We start from the raw sequence: 23,716 nt of genomic DNA, 5'->3' as shown, positions 1-23,716 counted from the left end.
GACCACCCTCATATTTGAAGGCTTATAGAATCCGAATCTGAAGTATTACTTGTAAAAAGGAGTTTACTGCCTAAGGTTGAACTCAAGCAGATAACAAGGACATTGTTTTTTCTTTAAATCTTGGCCAAGTCAGGGGCTTTTCCTTTTAAACATAACTCTTTTGGAAAACACAAATGAAAAAAACAAGATAGTCATTTTGTATTCCTTTCCATAAAAGTTTCTACACCCTTAAATTAAATTCTGCCTCCTACATTACATTTAGATGCAAGTTGCAGCCCCAACCTTCTAGCTTAAGGCTGTTTAAAGGCAAATTGGCAAATAAAATTAAAACAATACAAAAAAAACCCTGAAATGAAACCAACCTACCATTTAAATTAAATTCCAGAAAAGTGATTTGCAAATAATACTCAAAGACCTGAAAAAAAAAAAGAAAAGTAGGCCATGTAGGCTACATGGGGGCTAATGTAGAAAAAACTGAATCCAATTAAACAAGATTATGATATACACTCTAAAAGAAATGTGCTCAGAATTAAAGGTAGAAAGTTGCTTTTTATTAGTTTGAAGACAGATCGTGTTTCATTAACACTTGTCCAAACTAAAAATTAGGCCAGAATCGGGTGTAGATTTTCAGAGTGTCAATAATGCCGTGTTTTCCATCTCTATTCATAGATATGTGAACTTAATTATATTTGAAATAAGGATTGCAAAGTTTTAAGGATCAATTAAACAGCTTAATAGAAGTTATTCTCAAATTAAATAAAGGGTTCAAACTATTTTTAGAACTCTGTTGAATAAAATCCTTCCCTAAAACACTCATGAAATTTGTTTCTTATACCAAACACTAAAAATAAGACTGTTAAAATGTGCCTGTTTTTTAGACTTGACATCAAACTTAGTGGTCATGGAAAGTGTCCCATTTTGAATTCCTGACATACCACATTATTTTAAGACACTCACCTTCTAGTGTTGCAGAGATTGACACTGTTTTATCATGTTGCCACCTTGCAAGTATCTTGATGGGATGAACACATACATACACATTTGTCCCAATAGATAAAATTTTAAAGAGATCATGCTTCATTCAAGATGGACTTTGCACTGTGTCACTATGACTCTCGATGTCCTTTGTGAGAGCAGTTTTGTAGCTACAAACTCAAATAGTCAATTGGATCATGCTTTATGATATACATAACATTGAACAGAATGAACAGCCAGACACTATTCACAAAGATCAGCTAAACAGTCTGGATCAGGAATAGAGGATGTGGGATTTTGTTGAACTTAATATTTTCCCACAAACAGAATTGTTGATTGGAGAATGACCCTAGTTTGTTTTTACATTGTAGCTAGACTGTAGATAGCTTCTGTAGATCCTATAGTTTTAGAGAATATAGTTTATCTTACTAATACTTTGGGCTTCTGCTCGTAGAAATTGAAAAGCTGTTCATGGAGACTTGGGATAGCTGGTGTGAGAAGTTGACAAGGAAAGATGGTGCCCTCTTAAGCCCCCTATTCCTTACAAGGACTTTATTTTTCTAGAGATCAAGTCTCTTTCTTCTTGTCTTCCCAATCAAGATGGCAACCCATGTGAAATGGAGTTTCCTGTGGCGGGGCGGGAGGGGAGGACTAACTTATTGGATCTTTAACTTTTTTTATAAGCCACTTCAGTCCTGAAATACCTATTCAGAACATGCCAGCCTCACTGTGATCCTAACTATGGCAGTAGACACCTTCATTTAATTAAAAATGGTATACTGTCATCATCCATGTGGAATTCTACATTTCAGCCTAAGTGTTAAAACGTCTATAAGTACAATAGTTGGTTGAAGAAATGGCCTGAAGGAGTTTGAGCCAACTAATTTCCTTAAGGTGTTTGGAAATTAGGGAGAAAGTCCAGAAGATCCTTTTTTGTCTTTCTATCATAAAGAAGAGAACTTTTCCTCCCGCTTTCCAGTAACAAAAATATCTACATTTTCAGCTGCTTCATTGTTAGTCCCTCTCATTGGAGGGTCTCCACTCCTTCCCCTAGTCTGCATGGCTCATCAAGCTGACTGGGGGTAAACAGCAAAGTCACAGCAGGAATGTAATCCTAAACCTCTTCAAGCTGTGATTAAACAAAAACAAGGCTCAATAAATCAAACGTATTTCCCCTGGGTTTCCTTCATCATATTGCTTGATTTTCTGCAGCGATAATGATAATACTGGAATTATACCAGAGAATAATTTGTATTGTCTGTGGCCAATCAGAAATGTTTCAAATGTCCTTTTTTATTCTGCCAAAAACAAAATAGAACAAAAGAAAAATCAGCATACTTCCCTGCTCCTAATTTAAAAGCTATATATCAATAAATAAGAGTGTTCCATCGTTGATCTGTTCCTGATAGGTGTTTTTTCTTGCTAATTTTAATTTAGATTTATTCATTCTGAAATGAGTCCTGAATAGTATATATTTGCATAACTATCCCAGAATATATTACTGCAGAAAGCCCACTGAATTGTGAAATGAGGAAGAAGTCTACTCTAAACCTCTAAGGGAACTTGCCTCACTTTTATAAGGCTCAAGTTGTTTCCCAAAGCGTCTGAACACTTGAGTTTCCTGGTGTATTGCCCATCATTATGAAAGCGCACCTAGAGATGCCCTCACCTTGAGGAAGACTGCAGGATCCAAACGGAATGACCAAACCAGCCTCAAAAAATTAAAGTGACATGAAAGAAGACAAAAGGCCAAGGACAAACACCATTGTCTTATTTTTATTCACGCTCAACTGAAGATTCCCCTTGTGTCAGAGCTATCTGGACTCAGTCAGCCCATCCTTCCCTATCACTGCAACTTAAAAAAAAAATTAATAACCCTGGAATGTCTCACTTGTTTGCCTCCCATCTGATTATTTCTCCCAGGTGAACAGCCTTTCCATTCACTAACCCCATGTGGCGAGTGGGTTTGGGAAATACTGAGATTATCTTCCAGATTCAGGCATCGCGCTGGGTTTGTTTGCAGCTACTTGCCATTCAGTGCCTGTTTTTCCATTGATAAAACACATTGCACATGGCTGAGTTTGCATGATTAATACAGCTGTCGAAAGCTTACTCTGAAAACAAAACAACCCCCCCCCCAAAAAAAAATTAAAGTTTTAAAAAAGTTAAAATTCAATCCACAAACAAACCAGGCTTGCGGAAATCTGAAATCTGCCTGGCATGTTTCCCCCGGAGGGAGACTGGTGGCACTCCCAGGAATGGGTTCTCAAAATCAGACTCTCTGGGACGGAAAGAAAAATCCTAAAAATATCCCATGCTCTGAATATGCCTGGATAATCCAACAGCTTTGTTTATTTTTTTTTGTAGAAAGTTATCCTAGGTGTCAATGAGAAAATGCCTTTTTTTTGCTGCTTATTATGACAGCCCTTTCGATTTGTTAAATCAGGGTAATAACAATAATAATGGCTAACATCGATAGTGGGCTTCTCATGTAGCAATAGAGTTCTAAGGCTTCTAGCATGTATTAACTCAATCCCCACACCCCTAAGAAACTAACATGCACCTCCTTACTCACTTTTTAATCATCATAGTACACCCAAATTCCAGTCTACCTATCACAGCTCCTGGGCACATATATTATATAAAACTATAGTACATTTCAAATAAATATCTATATTATGTATGCATTTCTGTTCATTAGATATATATCTGTCTAATTAATTTTAAAAATTTATCTAATACTTTATGTATTATAATGCTTATAATACATAATACTCAGTTACCTTAATATCCATACACTTTTGTTAAGTCCATTTCCAAATATACTCAACACACAGAATGTATGCCCAACTCACACAGAGATTTATATGAAAGCGTTCATCTTTAAAAAACATGAGCAGAGCTCTCTGGCATCAGCGCATCTAATTTCACACACTTATTCAGACTGATTTACATACACACCTCTGTTAATCATGGATAATTACTAGCATTGTTCTCTTTAATTCAGTTTTTCCAACTGTGAAATGGGAAAAAAAATTATGTTTTTCATGCTTACAAGCTCAAAGTGGTGTTTTAAATAATAAATTAAAGAGAGCTTTTGAGTTCCTAAAAAGAAAGCATATTGGATTTAAAATAATCACATATTTAGATACACATATTTCTCATGATTTATAGACTTACCAATATTTAAAGATGGACTTGTTTTACATTGTCTGGATATTAACCAGAATATAAATTCAACTTTCATTATAGTTGGATGTATTATGGGTTCTGGGGATATCTGAAATGCCCACAGTGCTAACAAGTTTAAATATAGAAGTATCCTAAGGCCAAGTTAAAAAAAAATATTATTTTTCATCAATATCACAATATCACACATAAGAGGAGCTGCAAGGTGCACATTTTCCTGTTGCACGGCATCTGCACCTAACACTCCCGCCGCCAGTGAATGCCTGTCATGCACATTACCAACTGTCAGACTAATTCAAAGTCGTCAATTGAAAGAACCTGCCCTTCTTTCTGGTCAAAGGTAGAAAACATGTTCTAGGAAAGGTTTCAGTTTTTACATCCATCACTCCTTGCGCACTAGATGGACTGCTAAAAACAGGGCCTTGTTTTTAATGATAGAATGTTGGCGGTTGTGTGAACACAAATGTACAGAAAAATCACAGGCCCTGATTAATACACATAATTAAGACTTAACATTATTACTCTAGACCAGGGATAGTCAACCTTTTTATATCTACTGCCCACTTTTGTATCTCTGTTAGTAGTAAAATTTTCTAACCACTCACCAGTTCCACAGTCATGGTGATTTATAAAGTAGGGAAGTAACTTTACTTTATAAAATTTATAAAGCAGAGTTATAGCAAGTTAAAGCATATAATAATAATTACTTACCAAGTACTTTATGTCGGATTTTTGCTAAGTTTGGCAGAATAAATCTTTATAAAACAACTTACAATAGTTAAATCTATCTTTTCATTTATACTTTGGTTGTTCTGCTACTGCCCATTATGAAAGCTGGAACGCCCACTAGTGGGCGGTAGGGACCAGGTTGACTACCACTACTCTAGACTCTTTTACTGGGAGTGGCAGTCTGACTTTCTCCTGATTTTCGTTATTGGTTGGGAACCAAGTGGAAGAGTTGTGCCAATACTCCACTTGGAATCAATAACTCACCTGCCAATCCAGTGTTTAGACCCAACTGTAATAGGCACTTGTCTTTCTTGAATCCATTTTTGTGTTTTCCTCTTCTTACCTCTATCATTCCTTCTGCTCCGTTTCCTAAACAGTTCTTGTTTGCTCTCTGTTAAAATTTGCTAGCAAGAATGAATCTGAAATTTATTGACACTGTTGTTTTGATGTATAACCATAGCTTGGAAGTGTTGCTTCTCTCAGAATTTACATTAGCTTCAGGCTGAATGGCTAAAAATCCTATGGCATCAATTTAAAAGTAGGAGAATGTTTAGTGATTGGGACTTTTTTCTAATGCCTCTTCCTATTTTCTAATCTGGACCTGCCTACCCCCAGTCAGCCTTTCCTGGTGCTCTCCCTGTGCTATGGATGGCTGTGCTACTTAGATTTCTGCAGCCAGCCAGCAGGGATTTGAAGATGAACCTTTTCTTTTCTTTTTTTTTTTTAAATCCAAGCTCACACTACATTTTAATTTGAGAGAAATATTTCTCGTCTGTGAGCTTTAAAGGGGAAAAAAAATCTTTCAAAGTAACAATTACATTTGGGGATTAAGTTTAAGTAATTGGCAGTCTTGTCTTTTTAATTAAAAGAAATAACACTGCCTAAAAAGAGCTCAATGAGATTTGCAGCAGAAAATGTTGGCATGCTGCCCCTAAGTGTGAGAAGACCAGAATCTTGGACAGAAGAAGCTGATGCAGGCTCCTCTAGTCGTTATAGTGCACCCCCAGCAGATCTGACCTTGGTGTCTACATCAGTATGTCTTTTACCAAGGGGATAACAGTCTACTGTGAGGAGCATTGGTGGGTGTGGCCAAGAAGGTGGTCCTTTCTGTGGGAGCTTAGCTCTAAGTTCAGAGACATTAGGTGGGGCAAGAATCCTGAGAGGAAGTGGGATGACTTAGAGTCAAAAAGAAAAATAATAATAAATAGTCTTCCAAGGTTTCCATTATCAGTATGATCTAACAAATGTCCTATCTTAGCCCCCGCCAAGTAGAAATTTGAATTTTAGTTTGTCTGTTGACTTCTTCTTTCTTTTTTATTTGAAATTCTTATTCTTGGTTTGTATTTTTTTTAATATTTTTTTCTCCGCATAATCCACCATATTCACTTTGCATGACATATATGATTTTTCTTTAACATCCTTCAAATAAAACCAAAGAAAAAGCTTTAGTAGTATTAGCATTCACTTCTAAACACTAGTTATCAGTCGTCATACAAGCATCACAAAGCCATTATTCCCTCCTTCTGGAGGAAACGTCTATTTCTAAAGAGGCAAGACACAAATTAACTTCAGCAAGAACTTGCCTTATGAAATCACTGTCCTCACAATAGTTTTCATCATCACAAATCATGTGTAGGTATTAAATTAAAAGAGCCCTTCCATGGTGGGAAAAACCAGTTTCACTGTTCCCACCTTCCATCTCCCCTTGTGTACTGCTGTGAAGAAGCAAGCCTGCCAAGTAAGAACACAGCATGACATAATGAATTTGGAATTCCATTTTGAGGTGTTCCTATGTATCGAGATGTATGATGGGAGAAGGCAACCCACTCACTGAGACTCCACTAAAAATTGTCAGCTTGTATTTACCGCAAATCAGTGGGTGCAGGGAGAGTCTGTACAAGTCATTTATCATGCTTCCTAGTTGGACCCTGGAGAGCCATCGCTGTCATAGTTTACTGCACTGTTTTGCTTATCACGGTGATTGTGAAAGAAGGACACTTGCCACATCTATATAACATGTGTGTATGTTTTAACACCTAGACATTACCACTAACAGAGTATCTTTACTGTAAACTATAACTATCGGTCCTTTCTACTTTATCTACCCTATACTCATAACAAAGATTCTAACTTAACACTCACCTTCCACACCAGGGGTCTCAAACTCGCGGCCCGCCGAACAATTTTGTGCGGCCCACAGACTAATCCACGAAGTTCAAAATATTTTGGATAAAATTAAGTAAGCCTAAGGGCCTACTTGTATTTTTCATTTCTCTAGCATCCTAGCTAGATATTAGCTTAGTTAACAGCAGTTGTGATGCGAACTACAGTTTCTGGTCGTTTTGTGACACTGAGTAAACTGCATGTACGATTGTGCTTGTTGTACTGATTTTTTTTTGTTTCCAACTGCAGTGAGAAAAGTGTTGCGTAACAGTTGCCTTTTGTAGACCTAGTGCGGCCCGCCGAACGGCTATGATCTTGCTCTGCGGCCCACATGTTGAGTTGAGTTTGAGACCCCTGTTTGCAGTTTCAATATGACTTTTTTACCTAAGAAGGCATTGTGTGGGGCAAAAACAGCAAGCACCTTGTGGTTTAACAAGGAAAAGCCATAGGAGGTAACTGTGCCTTGGCTGAGTGTGTCCTGGGTGCCGTCCTCTCCTCTTCAGCCTGCACAGCACCAGGCACTCGCAGCCACGTGCTATGCTGGCTAGTTGCTTGGCCATTCTAAAATGCTTTCTCAATTATACATGTGGATTTTGTATGACTTGGAAGCAGGTGATGTTCGGAGAGCAGAAAAAGCTTAAATAATAGAAACCAAGCCGTAGCTTGTACTTCTCTGTTTGAATAGCAAGTTAGAGAGTAACTTGGGAGTTTTGTTCTATTTTTGTCCCTGGAGTTCCGGAGCACAGGTAAGTTCACTATGGAACACCGCTTAGTGTTGCAAGTGCTGAAACTGGAGGACTGATCCTGGAAGTTGGGCTTCCCTGAGCGGATCCACCCTTCCTCTTCAAGTCAGTCAGCTAGCAGCGTGGCTTCTTATTCTGCATGTAGATGTACTCTTTCACTTGCATTTGCTTTGTAGAGTTTCTTTTAGAGTTCATGTTCTCTTTTCCTTATGACTGCTAATCATTAGGCGTCCGAGCAAAAGCCCTCATTCCTCACGGGCAGTGAAAAACTAGTTTCTAGCCACGTTGTTTATCTGTTAATGCACAATATTTTGATTACACCATTAATTCACTCAAAAAAAAAGAGAGAAAAAGAAACACTATTCTAGCACTTTCTATGTGCCACTCTCAGAGCTGGGTCTTGGGAAAGACTGTGGGAAAAGAGCCAGACACGGCCTCTCAGCTGATGGAGCTTACAGACCAGGTGGGGCAGGCAGCACGATGAGTTCAGCAATCGCAGCAAGCTTTGCTAACCTTACAATACCGGTGTGGTATTGGGAAGCGCAGAGCAGGGCTCCGTAGCTAGCTTGCGCTGGTCAGAGAAGGCTTCCAGGGGACAGTGAAATTTGAAAGGTAGAAAGGAGAGAAGGGAAAGAGGGGCAGAATATTCCAGTACATACAAAGGTCTAGAATCCAAAGAGAGCTGAGTACTATTAAGTCTAATTTTAGAAATCTAAAACAAAAAACAACAATTTTTGCCATAAAAATTTCTTATTTCTTCTCCTTTGTGTCTGGCCGGTTTAGAACAAAAACCAACCAAACAACACCAAAAAAAAACAAAACAAAAAAAACAAAACAAAACAAAACAAAAAACCTGATAAGCCAGTTGAGTTAAAGGAAAGGAGATCAGCATTTCCTTCCACCTTTGTTAGACTTTTAGGACAAGAAAGACTACCTGTTGGCTTAACTGTATGGACGAAGGTGAAACTGCATACTGTATGGTAGGAGGCAATATTCAGAGTTGGTTTTCTGGATACTGAGAGCTTACTATTTTGTATGGTAGGGGGCGATATCAGAGTTGGTTTTCTGGATACTGAGAGCTTACTATTTTGTATGGTAGGGGGCGATATCAGAGTTGGTTTTCTGGATACTGAGAGCTTACTATTTTGCAGAACCTCTCTACAGGGAAGCTAACTGGTAGGATTTTATTTTATTTATATGAATGATCAAGTTGTAAGAAGACATCAGTATTTTCCAGGAGCTGCCCCACAACCTGGCTATGATGTTATATTTGGAGTTGTAAATAAGTCACTGAGGCATTCTGCCACTCTGAGTAATAAAATCTCTGGGAGGGGCCCAAAGCACACCTGCCTTTACCAAGTTCTGCACTGTGGTTATTAGTGCCATGTGTGTAGGCCCAAGAGCAACTAGGAGCATGCCACCCCTTTTAATCCCTTATCTTATTTCCAAGAGCCTTAAAACCCCAGGAAATCCCATAAATTCACTTGTTATCTCTGCATTCGAATCCCATATGCCAGTTACCTTGTTTTTTAATGTATTTGATTTTGAAATACACAAAATAAAAATACACACTCCATAGATTAAAGACAGCCCTGAATCACTTAGAATGTAAATCTAAAATGTATTTCAAAAACAATTTGGGGCTAAGAAATAGAAAGAGAAGAAGAAAGCCAGAAAGGATGGAGATCTATAGAGACCTGTCCAAACCTATGCTTTTAATCCTTGTTAGCAATTCAAATAAATGAAAGCAGGAGAAGCTTTAAAATGTATGTTTTTAAACATGGAAAACATAATCTATGTTCACCAACAACTAAGTAGATTTGGGCCTTGGAGGGGTTTCTTTTCTTTTCTTTTATTAAGTGAGAGGAGGGGAGGCAGAAGCAGATTCCTGCATGCGCTGGACCGGGATCCACCTGGCAAGCCCCCTATCAGGTGATGCTCTGCCCATCTGGGGCTGCTGCTCCATTGCTCGGCAACCAAGCTAAGCTATCTGACATCCTGAGGCTGAGGACATGGATCCATCCTTAGTTCCTGGGGCCAACTTTGCTAAAACCATTTGAGCCATGGCTGCAGGAGGGGAAGAGAGAAAGGGTGGATATAGGGTGGAAAAGCATATGATCACTTCTTGGAGAGGGTTTTTAATCTCATTTGGTTATTAGATGACTGTGGTCATTAATTGCAACAAGGGTTAGAAGGCCAGGATAATACTCACAGGTGTAATGGGCACATTCTAGGGCACAAGGGCAGAAGCACTTGTTTCTTTTAAGACAGCAGCTTCCTGTCTGGCCCTAATACCAGACTGAGAGTTGAGTCAAATGAGTTTGCTTCTTGAGTTTTTCCAAACTTTTACAGAATTTTAGGTGGAATGGCCCAGGGAAACCCTTTTATTAAACTTAGCCTCTTGAGCATTCTCTAGCATTTTAATTCTTTGATTATTAAAAATTAAACATCTCAGGCTAACACTGCAGGACTTGAGAAAGCTGACTCGCTGTGAGAGACTTGAGGAAGCCCTCTTTTTATGTCGGGAGTGCTTGGCGAGGCTGTGTTTTCCAGAACAATGCCTTTCACCACTGAACATAGCCCATGGCTGTTAAAGTCAAATCATTCACCTCTACTTACCCTATAGGGCAATTACATTAAGCCTACAGTAGGAAGGACCTCATAAACCATATAATACATTTTTTATTGCACCATAATTTCATACTGTTAGGACTATGTTCCTTAAAAAATTAGACCTCACCTATTTTAGCTTCTCCTTGCTTTTACTATGTGATACCAGCCAGCTAAAACCTGAGGGGGGTGGGGGAGGATTCATTCTTGTAATAATGTCAATCCAAAGCCAAATAATCAAAAACTGATTATTAACTTCCCCATGGACTGACAGGGTATTTTTTTAATGCATTGATTTGTTTTTAGAGATAATTTTCTATTCTGATAATAAATGTTAATGCATTTTCATTATGAAAGAACTTGAAAATTTATGAAACTATAAAGATCATATACAAGCTCTTTCTTCAAAGATAACACCATTGATATGATAGAAACAAGTGTTTTGTCTGAAAGTTTGAGCTGTCAGTGTACTATAAAATATTTAAGTTAAAACATCTAAATTGTTCTTTGTTTTCTGCCCTCTCTGGGCATGTTTTTGTGACTTTGTCAAGGTCATAGCAGAGGCTCCTGCACTGGGCCGGGGCTCTCTTCACAGTGACAGGCTCACTCACAGTTCTTCCAGGCCCTACATCAAACCTGACTCATTCTACAAGAGGATTCCTTTGACTTCAAAGAGGTTTTCCTTGTGTCACCTCCAGGAATTCCAGTAAGAATCTCCTTTTCAGATGTGAGAGCTCGTACATTCTCTCTCTAAATTGGTGTAATAATATTTTTCCTCTTATTAATTGGTTTTTTTTTTTTCTTTTAGTGAAATGACCTTTTACTTAAGAAAGGTTTTGTTTTTCTTTTAATTCTGATTTGATTCAGGATAGGACATTTGGTTTGTAGACAGTCCACTAATAATGAGAAAAAAGAATGAGTCTCAAATATTTAATTCACATTATATATGGAGAAATTATGTCAGTGTTAGTTTTGATTTGTATTTATTAATTCATTACGCAAGGTGTTATCACTGTATGTCCAAGGTGACTGATAATCATGTCCCTAACATACCTTGAAATAGCATCAAACATCTGAAGTCAACTGTAAAAGAAGATGCCCTTATAAGTATTTGAAAGTAAACTGTAGGATTCCTTTTTGACCCAAATCTACCTAAGGGAGATCAACTTCCTTTCTCAAATATTGGTGACATGGTAAGACTTCTTCAGTTTTCAAACAAATATGATAAATTCTCTTGGTAGTTACAAGAATGGTCCATCTATGAACTAACTAATTAAGCAGGAATAACCTGAACATTGAGGTTTAGACTTATTTCTCTATTTTAGCTTTTTGTTCCTGAACTAGATTCAGAATTAACTACTGTGATTCTCAAAGAACATTACTCAGAAAACATTAAGCATTGACGTTTATACAACAGGAATACAGTACGTGGCAGAAAATAAAAAACTTCAGCAATCCAAACAGAAATCACAGACATATCTTTTTCTATGTCAAAAGAAAAATTTATAATAATACTTGTAAGTAGAAACCACTAGTTCCTAAAGCCTCTGAGTACAGTGGAGAAACTTTTGAGAAAGCAATTAATAACTTTCAAAACGTGGCTTTGAAAACTGAATGAATAAAAAAATGTCCCCATTTTAAGCCGCTATAATAATAAAGGTTTTATTTTTTAAAACTTTGACAAAAAAAGAAAAGTCAGGGCACAAAAGCCATACATTCCCTTGGAGAAATCTTACAAGGGTCATGCTGCAGGTCCTCAGCCTCAGAGAGGAAGAAAGAAGCGACACATGGAATCTTCGTCTTTTTTTCTTTTGTTAAATTTCTTCATGACTTTAACTCCGTCCCTACCTCACTTTCTCCAGACACCAGGAGTATAAAATCCCTAATGAATGTGGCCTCTCCCTCTCCCCTAGGTCTTCATTCTGGCCCAGAAAAGAAGCAAGTTCTGTTAATTATTTTCGTTCTCTAATATGTCATTTTCAAAACCTGTGGCACATTAGAAGACTGGCCTTCTAGAAAGAATCGTGCCATACACACAGAAGAGAGAATGTTCCCTTGTTTAAATGGCTGTGGGAGGTTTAAAAATGAGCCACTTATGTTGCCCTGGCCGGTTGGCTCAGTGGTAGAGCATCGGCCTGGCGTGCAGAAGTCCCGGGTTCGATTCCCGACCAGGGCACACAGGAGAAGCGCTCATCTGTTTCTCCACCTCTCCCCCTCTCCTTCCTCTCTGTCTCTTTCTTCCCCTCCCTCAGCTGAGGTTCCTTTGGAGCAAAGGATGGCCCGGGCAATGGGGATGGCTCTGTGGCCTCTGCCCCAGGCGCTAGAGTGGCTCTGGTCGTGTCAGAGCGACGCCCCGGATGGGCAGAGCATCGCCCCCTGGTGGGCGTGCCGGGTGGATCCCGGTCGGGCGCATGCAGGAGTCTGTCTGACTGCCTCCCCGTTTCCAGCTTCAGAAAAATACAAAAAAAAAAAAAAAAAAAGATAAGAATGAATATTTTCTCTAGTAATAAGGGAGTTACCAAATTGAGTTCATCAGAATTTCTAATTAAACATCTCTCACCTTCACAATACTCACTTTAATTGAGAGAGAAAACTAATCATGTCACATAATAGGAGATGAAAGGCGAAAAAAGTAAATCTTCTGGCCTCTGAACAAAAAAGAAGCTTGACCTTTTATTTTCTAAGACTTCAAGTTTCATTAGTCATGAAGATATTCTTAAAGAAAGCTCAGATCTCCAGAAAAACTTCTATATTCTAGAACTTGTGGACTAATGAAAGGGCCTCCTGGCCTCCCATAGCTCCTCCAGTGGCTGAATTTCTAACAACAAACAGTTTTGCTTTGGGATTAAGGCATGGTGTTTCTAAAAGTAAAACAGACTGTTCCCCTGCCTAGAATCTTGCGAGGACAGCTCTTGAGGCCTTGATTCATTCACTTCACTCACTCACTCACTCACTCACTCATTTATGCACCCAGACACTTATTCAAAACATATCTTGGACACTTACCATGTGCTAGAGAAATATGATACTAAGCTGAGGCTACAGTAGTGAACAGCAATACCTTATCTGTGCCAAAGAGAGGGGATGAATCAACTCTTTTTTATGCTGTAGGTTTGTCTAACATGGCTGGGTTTAATAAATCAGAAAACCAAAAGTCAAGGACAGATTAACATAAATAAATTTGTCAAAGCACTTTCCTTTTCTAGTATTAATTCTTTTCGCATTACCTCCTTGTATGCCAGGGGTCCCCAAACTACGAACCGCGGGTCGCATGCGGTCCCCTGAGGCCATTTATCCAGCCCCTGTTGTACTTCCGGAAGGGGCACCTCTTTCATTGGTGGTCAGTGAGAGGAACATAGTTCCCATTGAAATACTGGTCAGTTTGTTGATTTAAATTTACTTATTCTTTATTTTAAATATTGTATTTGTTCCCGTTTTGTTTTTTTACTTTAAAATATGTGCAGTGTGCATAGGGATTTGTTCATAGTTTTTTTTTATAGTCCGGCCCTCCAACGGTCTGAGGGACAGTGAACTGGCCCCCTGTGTAAAAAGTTTGGGGACCCCTGTTGTATGCCCTCACCAGGAGGCAATATAAGGCATACAATAATAATGCTTCCAAAGAATTCTAGAACATTCTCTGTACTAGGCTTCCCAAAAGTTTTATCTATTGCATAGCTGCAATAGATTTATGTTTTTGTTTTATTCTTTGGACCTGCACTGCCACACTTATTAAGTGTGTTTGCTAAAGCAAAACAGATGTGTGCAGAGAAGTTTTTCTGAAGGGCATGAATATCATATGGTTTAGGTATTTTCAAATGAGTACGCCCAGGGAATGCCTATATTAATGCTAGGTCATTTTTCTCAAACACTTGAGATCAACTTTGCACTAGAAAAAGAACAATAATTTATATATTGTGTATAAGAATAGGAAGGACTGGCCCTGGCCGGTTAGCTCAGTGGTAGAGCGTCGGCCTGGTGTACGGAGGTCCCGGGTTTGATTCCCAGCCAGGGCACATAGGAGAGGCGCCCATCTGCTTCTCCACCCCTCCCCCTCTCCTTCCTCTCTGTCTCTCTCTTCCCCTCCGGCAGCCAAGGCTCCATTGGAGCAAAAAGATGGCCCAGGCGCTGGGGATGGCTCTGTGGCCTCCGCCTCAGGCACTAGAGTGGCTCTGGTGGCAACAGAGCAACACCTTGGATGGGCAGAGCATCCCCCCTGGTGGGCATGCCGGGTGGATCCCAGTCAGGCGCATGCAGGAGTCTGTCTGACTGCCTCCCCATTTCCAGCTTCAGAAAAATACAAAAAAAAAAAAAAAAGAAAAGACTCCTTTTTTGGAGTGTAACATTTCAGTCCTACTCTGACTGAAAAAAGTCATGATGCTTTTATTTTTCCAACTGGTGCCACCTGGTGGACAAAGGTGTTTTCTTTAGACAGTACATAGGACCATGTCTTAATTTTACCACAAGATGGCAGCACAAAACCAGGTTTTCAAGGAACCAAGCACAAAAAGATCAGGATTTTGCTCCTCAAGACAATAATGTTCTATTTCAAGAGATGATGAGGATAACTAGGAAATAATAGTACCAAATAAACACTTCCGTCTTTTCCTAAAAGTAAATGGAATTCCAAGTCTTAAGATCATTAGTATTTTACAAACCAGTTCATTTATTGCAATAGGTAAAACTTCCTAAAATTGAAATGGTAAGCTAGTTTGCTTTTATAAAGATATTTCAAACTAATATATATATATATATATATTTAGTGAGAGAAAGAGACAGAGCAAGACAGAGAGAGAGAAAGAGAAAGACAGGAAGTGATAGAGATGAGAAGCATCAACTCATAGTTGTGTCACTTTAGTTCATTGATTGTTTCTCATATGTGCCTTGACCAGGGCCTCAAGCAGAGCCAGCGACCTTCTGCTCAAGCCAGCGGCCTTGGCCTCAAATCAGTGACCTTGGGCTTTAAGCCGGAGACTTCAGGGCTTGAACCCAGGACCTCAGCATCCCAGGTTGAAACTTTATCCACTATGCTACTACCAGTCAGACTGTATAATTTTTGTGAAATTTTTTCATATAGTGTAATATTTTGACAATATTTTTATTTTTTTATGTGAAAGGAGGGGAGGTAGAGAAACAAACTCCCACATGAGCCCTGACCAGATCCACCTGGCAACCCCTATCTGGGGCCAATGCTTGAATCAACTGAGCTATCCTCAGCACCTGGGGCCAATGCTCAAAGCAATCAAGCCACTGGCTGTGAGAGGGGAAGAGAGAGACAAGGGGAGAGGGAGGGAAAGAGAAGTAGACGGTCATTTCTCATATGTGCCCTGACCAGGGATCAAACCCTGGACATCTGCACACTGGGCCAACACTCTATTCACTGAACCAACCAGCCAGGGCCTTGGCAATACTTTAAAAATATTTTTATTTATTGATTTTAGAAAGAGGAGAGAGAGAAAGAAGGAGCAAGGGAGGGAGGAGCGGAAAGCATCAACTTGTAGTTGCCTCTCTCATATGTGCTTTGACTGGGCAGGTCCAAGGTTTCGAACCGGCGACCTCAGCATTCCAGGTCGATGTGGGTCCACTGTGGCACCACAGGCCAGGCTATTTTGGTAATACTTTAAGTCTTTCTTTAATGAACCTCTTCAGATTGATTAGCAATCAATTAAGAGATCTCTTTAGAGCATAGAGACTCTTACCCAAGCCTGTGCCAGTGACTGGTTAACCCAGGCACATTAGTAGTTTACTTCTGACTAAAATGCTGCCTAATCAGGCTGCTTCCCCATCACTTTATGGTACTATGTTTTGTACATCTGAATCATTGCAGTAGATTTAAATTTTTTTTATTTGTTTTTTAGACCTATACTGCCATGGCTTACTTATTAAAATATGTTTTTTTTTTCCTCCAAACTTTCCCTGATAGTCCCCTGTAGAAGCCATTTCCCCACAAACCTGACAACCTATTTATTAAGCACTTACTATGAGTCTGGCAGCATTCCTAGTATGATAATCAATTTATCTAATTGATAACACAAATTTATAAGAAGCATATTAATTTAACTTATTTTACAAATGATAAAACTGAGGCAAACAGAGGTTAAGTGATTATTTTTCTAGTTTAAGCAAAACCATTGGTCCTCCTATCTTCCCAGGTTCCTGAACAATTCCTTGCAATTGTTCCTACGAGGTTTGTGGACCAGGAATCAATCAGGGGAAATCAAGTGTTCTTTGCATAAAGATGTTCTCATCAGGAATCTGGATTCCTTTGGGTGAATAACACCACTCTATGACCTTGAGAGGTCCTTAAAAATTCTAAAGAACAATACGCCAAAAGTTTGACCAAAGAAAGAAAGTTGCATTTTGCACAAGAGCAGAGCCAAACTCTCCCTAGTCAATACTAAGTCATTTCAACATCCAAGTATAACCCTAGAGTTACACAGACTATAGTTATATAGCCTTGATTTTATGAAAATACCAGAGGGGTATTGGGGAATGATGGACACGGTTCCGGCTGGAGAACTGGGAACCTTGAATTATATACAATCTCAGCTCTGCCTTAGGCTGTGTAACCATTGGTAACTGATTAGCCTCTCTGGGCCTCAGTTTCATCATATTGTGATGGGCATATTTTCTATAGTAGTTTTTCAACAATTTTGAAGGCAACATGTTGATTTCAAAAACTAAAGTGTTGTCAGAGGAGGTGTTATGAAAGAAACAAGTGGCAGTGTGTATAACATACAATTGAAACATCAGTGTGCAGATGATCAGTGTGGTCAGTAGGTAGAGACCAGTGTCTGGATAGAAACTGACTTCACATCTATAGTGAGTGTGTGACATCAGTTGCCAGTTTCTGTGAAAAGAGGAACAGAATTCTCTCTCCACCCTTCTGTATGGACTTTCATACCGAAGACTTCATTGCTTCTTCAAGTGATGGACTAGCTTTTTCAAGGACAGGAGGTTGGCTGCGATGACTGAGCATCTTCAGAAATGCACCTGGAGCTGCACCAGAAGTCATGATACAAACAAAAGTCCACGCATCTGACTAGTTTAGCGAAACCATCCTCGTGTGTAGTCAGTTTGCTCTCTTATGAATAGCCTGGCTGACTTTAGTTTTGCTAATGCTGAATTTGCAGCCAAACATTTTCAAGACCTCAGACACAGGATAACTGTGCCTTTCTTACTGCCACCTTAAGAATTCCAGAAAACAGCATGCTGTCTAAGTGCTTCTTCTTGTCACATTCTTTGGATGTGACAAAGTCCCATCTGCAAGGGATGGGACTGATAGATTGCACTGAACCTCAGAAAGTTTGGAGACCTGATTCTGCAGATCTGACCCCTGTGGGCTAAGTCAGAGAATAAAGAATTTAGCTACTCAGATTCTTTGTTGTTTTAACAGAGTCTCAGATCCTCTGTTAGGGGGATGCTTGGCATATATTATTTTCCTCATATTTCAGTGGGTCTAGACCTTCCGCGGTAGCCCATTGAGCATTCAGAGCACTTCCACGCGTTGGCTGGGCTCCCACGTGGATCAGTCACAGATACAGCCCATGCTTGCATGGCACTCAAACTCTAGTCATGGGGACAAGCACTAATCAAAACTTCAAATATATATGAAATTTAAATAAGAAGAGTATTATGCAGTAGAGCAGAGCTTGCGATAAAGGGATCTCATTTTACCAAGGAGACTAACTTTCCCTGTGGAAGTGATAACTGAATTCTGAAGGATGAGTGAATTTCTAGGAGAGATATTATTGAGCCATTGGTTCTATGACGGAAAGTACATGGTACCACGGAGAATAAAGCGAGACTTGAGGTCTGGAATGCAGAGATGATAAACATTAAGAAGGATGGAGAGGTGATGGGTCAGAGCCATGAATACCATGCTAAAAATTTTGGTGTTTGTCCTGGAAGCCACAAGAAAGTATGAACAAGTTTCAAGCAGTACAATGAGGTGAGTAGATGTCTAATTCAAAAGGCTCTCTTTGGCTTCAGCAAATTTACTTTTTCAGTGAAAGCATATTATTCAGGGATACAAGGCTATGTCCTGACCTTCAAGAAGAAAATTGTACCTCACAGCCATGGTTTGGGCTCCTATATTTGACCAAACATTCAGTTGTTTCTCAGATTCAAAGTGGTATCCTACAGATATTTCCCATATTTAGTTCTAAAGATCTCAAAGTATTGTGGTTTAGTTGATAAGGACACTTAAAAGGGAATACAAGTATTTGACCTATTAGAGCTTTTCCAAATCTGAGATTTATTTATCTACTCAACAAATATATATCAGATACCTACTGTATGCCAGGCTCTAATCTAGGCTCTAGAGAGACAATAGCGGATAGGACACACACTGGTCTGCTTTCTGAAGCATGTTATGGAGGAAATAAACTCTAGACAAGCAACTAAGTAAATGTATAACATGATGGCGAGTAGTGATAAGTACTATTAATATTAGCAAATCAGAGTGAAGGAACAGAAAGTAAAGCAGAACGTACCATTTTTGAGAAGATGATGGGAGAAGTCCTTCCTGAGTTAGTAACTAAAACCAACTACTACACTCAGATGTCAGCAGAAATCTGAACGCAGCGACTTAGTGAGCCATGCAGAGAACTGGGGGAAGAGAATTCCAAGCAGATGCAACAGCAGGTACAAAAGTTGAAATGCACTGAGCATGTTAGAAGAAAAGAAAGAGTAGAACACACCAGAGGCAAAATGGTAGGATGGTGTCGGGAGCCAGACCACATACTATTATTTCACTAAATTGCAGTCAAGAGTTCACCTACATGCCATACTAGGAGTTTTTGCACTTGTCTATACATATAACATATAATATCAAGTGCTTGTAGTTACAAATTGATTTTGCCACCTCCAACTGGTCATTTGTTTCAACCAACCAATCTCTTTCCATGCGCCTTTCCTCAATCTAAAATATGTGATTCTACTAGAATGTCTTCCGCCTTTTCTCTCACTCTCCTTTCAGCGGAGAGTCCCAAACTACTTTTGTGCTTATTCTCAATTGATGGAAGTTTTTTATCTGTTTTTGTTTTGCTAAATGTTTCTTTTTTAGAAATTGGCACCACCGTGCACTTCAAGCAAAAAGGTATGGTTCTTATTTCTGATTACCTTCTACATGTTAAAATTAGAATTTCACAACAGTGTGTTGGGATCTTATACAGTGGAGTGTATTTTACCTCAACAATTTGTGATAATAATTTTCATAACACATCTGCCATTATTTTTTTTCTCAAATTGCAAACTTTCTCCTTCACAAAAAGCCCCTGGTCCAACCCATTTCTTTTCTATTGTGTTAAATACTTGTTCATTTTTAAATCTCTGAAACTGAGCAAATTATTTCCCTCCCACTTTTCTTATCTTAAGTGTCCATGGTTAACTCTTGCAAAGCTGTACTTTTGGAAATGTTCACTACCCAGTTGCAGGACCCTCAGAAGAGACATAGAGCCTCCTTTGCCGTTCCTTGTTAGCTATTCAAGTAGATATGTTTCTAAATGAAAAAGAGCAGGGTCTCCTAAAATGAAACACTTGAGGATCTAATACTCCCTCCTGCCTCAGCATTCTCCCAGGTTTTCATCTAACGTCACTTGACCACAGCACGCGTGGGCTGCTGGGACCTCCCAGGAACTTCCTTTTGCTGCCCTCCTGCTGCGCTTGTACTTCCACCAGCCATGTGGCACGTCATTCACATACTTTCCCATACAAAAACAGTGCAATCAGAGTAAAGCTTCAATAAGAGGACCCTGCAATACAAATAATTACCAATTCTGAAGTGCCCTCCCTACAAGTCTCCAGACAAGAGCCACAAGAAATCTCCAGACCAGAGTCACAGAGGAACCTCTGTTTCCAGGCAATACCCTCCTAAGTCCTCATGGCCACTCACTGGAATAGGTCATTGTCTCATAGGGAGATGGCTTCTTCTCTGAACCTCAAAGGAGATGAGACAATTAAGGTCATTATCAATAATCAAAACCTATTCTTATGGGGCTTAGGCCCCACCAGGGACCAGGAACTACAGAGGTATGGATACTTTGTTGTTTACTGTCTGGAAAGGGCCAGCACTTTGCTTATGGCCAGCGCTGGCTAGTCCTCACAGAAGACGGCAAGGAAGAGGCCACCAGAAGTGTATACATAGGACCAACGACATTTGTGGCACCAAGACATAAGCTCCTGCCCTCTAAGCCATTCCTTTCCCACTGCTGTGATTATCAATCACAGTGAATGTTAAGTAGAACATAGGATACCGCAAGGTTTCAGTGTGGATAAAGAAATAAGGCATAGCGTGTGTTTTGGTTTTGGATATTATCCTTTTTTTTAAACTTCAGAGAACATTGACATAAATTCCTAGTGTCATCAAAGTGAATTCTAAGTATCGGCCTAAAGTTCAGAATTTTTCATATCAAAATATTTGATGAAGTTTTGGTGGAAATGATATGCTATTTTCAATTTTACTGTGAGACTATTTCAACATTACCCGACTCATTTTATAGAGAAGGGAGGTAACTCATAAAGAATTATGTCGGAGGAGCCCAAATATAATGCTAGCACACAGTGCTCAAAGATAATATCAGTACAACTCCTCTTCTAATCTGTTCCAGCCAAGACGACAGTCTAGACTTGAATCTCCACATCTTTCACCAAGAGGAAGCTGTACTGGCTGAACATGGACAGCAGGTGGCACCAAAGCCATTGTTTTCAGGCTTCCCTTAAACATGGCTTCCCCAGAACTGGAGGTGCCTTAGTGTGCACAACTGGATAATATCTTAGAGAGATTTAGAAGATTATTTTTCCTTTATCTTAGTAATTATTCTGCATATTTTTTATGTTTTTGTATTATTTTCACTCCCCCAGTCAGCTCTTAGTAATTCTAAGGATAATTCAAACTTAAACCTGCCCGGCCTTTCTTCTTTTCTTGTATAGCTGAATTATGTACAAAAAATAAAATTATGATTGGCCTCAATTGATTCATGGATGAAGGACCATGGCCCAGCGACCATGGAGCGTATGACTAATGATTATTTTGAATAAATCTAGTCCCCAATCCAGAAATGAACCCTAAATACCTAAGAAAAGCAACAGAAATGTTTGTGTTGGCCAGATCTGAATCAAAAAAGTGCCTCTAAGAGCATTCTCTCTAAAGCAGGTGTTTAAAAATCTCCTCTCCTTTGATATTGCACTGAAAGAAAAGTCAACTGGCTCAGCATCCTGCATCAGGTCTGTTGTGTGTAGACTTTGCCCAAAATACTCATATTCCTCATTTTAAGCTGATTTATCAACATTGCCCTTAGTCACAAATTCCAGTTTTAAGCATTTTCATGGCAAAGTGCAACCTAGCATTCACCTTGATACAGTCCCACTTATCATCCTGTCCTGGGGTTGAGAACCTTGACCTGGTACAATAATTCAAGGTTTCCAATATTGTTGTAGTGGAATTTTGCCCCTTTGAATCAGACATTAAAAGCCTTGACCCAGTTCTCAAACCAACCTTTTGATTCAGGAGTATTTTGTGCCTTTCCGTAATCCAAACATTTATAATTATTAATATAATAATTCTGCTACCATTTGTTAAATGTTTACTGGATACCACATATGTAAGTGTGTGCACACGCACGCACACACACACACACACACACACACACATATAGAATGTGGCTAAAGGCCAAGAGATGATATTTGTCAGTTACATAAAAAACTTTTAGCAATTTTTAAATTGTGGTTCTATTCATCTATCTATTCTTAAAGCTAAATTATGTTTGCAGACTTTTGCTTTTATTGTATCTGTCTGTATATAAAATCATTCGCTAAGCCTGGCCATCTGGTGTGGGAAATAAGATTTATCATTTGCATTTCCACAAATAAGCAGAAATTTTAAAACTATGAGCTAAAAGATAATTAATGATTTCACTGAATATTTTTCCCTGAAATGGCCATTAACTAAAGTACTCTCCTACATAATCTTATATACATATTATAATTACACACACACTTATGATGACTCCCTAACTGTCACTCATTTACCTTTGCATTTTTGAGCTTATTTATTTACCCTCAAAACCAACTGTGAAAAGAGCAAGTCAAACAAGTACATCAAGTAGCTATATGAGAGCACTTAATAAATAATAATTGAATGAGATGAAGATATCTTTAACAGATCCACAAAATTCACTTTGAATATGTAATAGTTTCGTTAAGGACAAAATTAAAGATCATTAACACAGTCATATACTGGGATTCCCTATATATATAAAACAGAAAATCATGTTAATTTTCAAATGCGTGTATGAGAAGACCAGTGATGTCTGTGTATATTGTATTTGTATATATGAATATGCATACAACATATATTCTTCTCTTTGTATCTACATATATATGTGTGTATACATTCATTAGCAAAATGTTATATTGAATATGTTTATCTAGGCTCATTTATGTCCCTATTTCAAAGATGGAATTTTTACTTTCTCAAATATTTACTACCCTTCAAATAACATAATAAGACTAGGCTTTTCAGACTTCTTCCCCAGATACCACTCAACTCCAAGATGTCTGAAAAATAATCTAGCCTGTCCCATCACTAAAAATAAGATTAAGGAATAAGCAGAATTAGAATCTTCCTGAAAACTGTTTCACACTATCCCTAGAGAAAAACAAAAATCATTTTTGTTCAACCATGTGTGGCCTCAATTTGCATGCAGTCTTTCTCCGTTTAGAAGCTTCACTGACACACTAATTCAAACAAGTTGCCACAGAGCTCATGCCACCGAAAGCATAGAGAGGAATGAAAATGATGGGGAGACACATTGCCACCAGGCAATGGTGAGCTGCCAGGGAGAGGCTTAAGATACCAAAAGGCCAAAACAGGTGTGGTAGAGGGGCAGGGATGGGGCGGGTGAGGGAGGGCACTGAGCTCAGCCTCAGAACACCTGGGTTCTAGTGCCTGGTCCATAATTACTAAGCAGGTGCTTTATGCAGGATATATGATCTTCTTGAACCTTAATTCCCCTTGAAAGGTGTGAACCTGAGGGGAGTGAAGTGCCTTTTTGTTAATATGACCCTACAGCCATTTAGAAAATTAAAATATTGATTGACTGAATATGGACAATTTTAATCTGTATTCCCATATCTTTACATATAATACAGCTAATTTTACATTATAACCTATCTGTTTGAAGTTTGTATATATTCATATTTTTTATAGTAAGTAGTATTTTTCATATTTTCAAGAAGGCATTCTGGTCCAAATATTCTATTGAAATCATTTTTTTTAAAAGATAATAGATGCCTTCATGTTGTTTTGT

The 23,716-nt window shown here is 38.8% G+C and overlaps 1 protein-coding gene across 3 annotated transcripts in view; it reads left to right on the top strand.

Annotated features, from left to right (window-relative positions):
• The window catches only part of LSAMP (limbic system associated membrane protein), a 741,157-nt gene that overhangs the window by 712,207 nt on the left and 5,234 nt on the right, over positions 1 to 23,716 (top strand). Inside the window, exon 8 of one of the 3 annotated variants that reach the window (XM_066240924.1) lies at positions 19,474 to 19,506. The exons of the other annotated variants lie outside the window; for them this stretch is intronic. Coding sequence (XP_066097021.1) covers positions 19,474 to 19,506 — 33 coding nt within the window. The remainder of the gene's footprint in view (positions 1 to 19,473; positions 19,507 to 23,716) is intronic. 3 annotated transcript variants of the gene reach the window in all.

This window comes from Saccopteryx bilineata, chromosome 8 (assembly GCF_036850765.1).
Source record: "Saccopteryx bilineata isolate mSacBil1 chromosome 8, mSacBil1_pri_phased_curated, whole genome shotgun sequence".
NCBI classification, from domain to species: domain Eukaryota; kingdom Metazoa; phylum Chordata; class Mammalia; order Chiroptera; family Emballonuridae; genus Saccopteryx; species Saccopteryx bilineata.
Note: the sequence above shows the minus strand (reverse complement) of the source record. Positions and strands in the feature narration are given on the sequence as shown.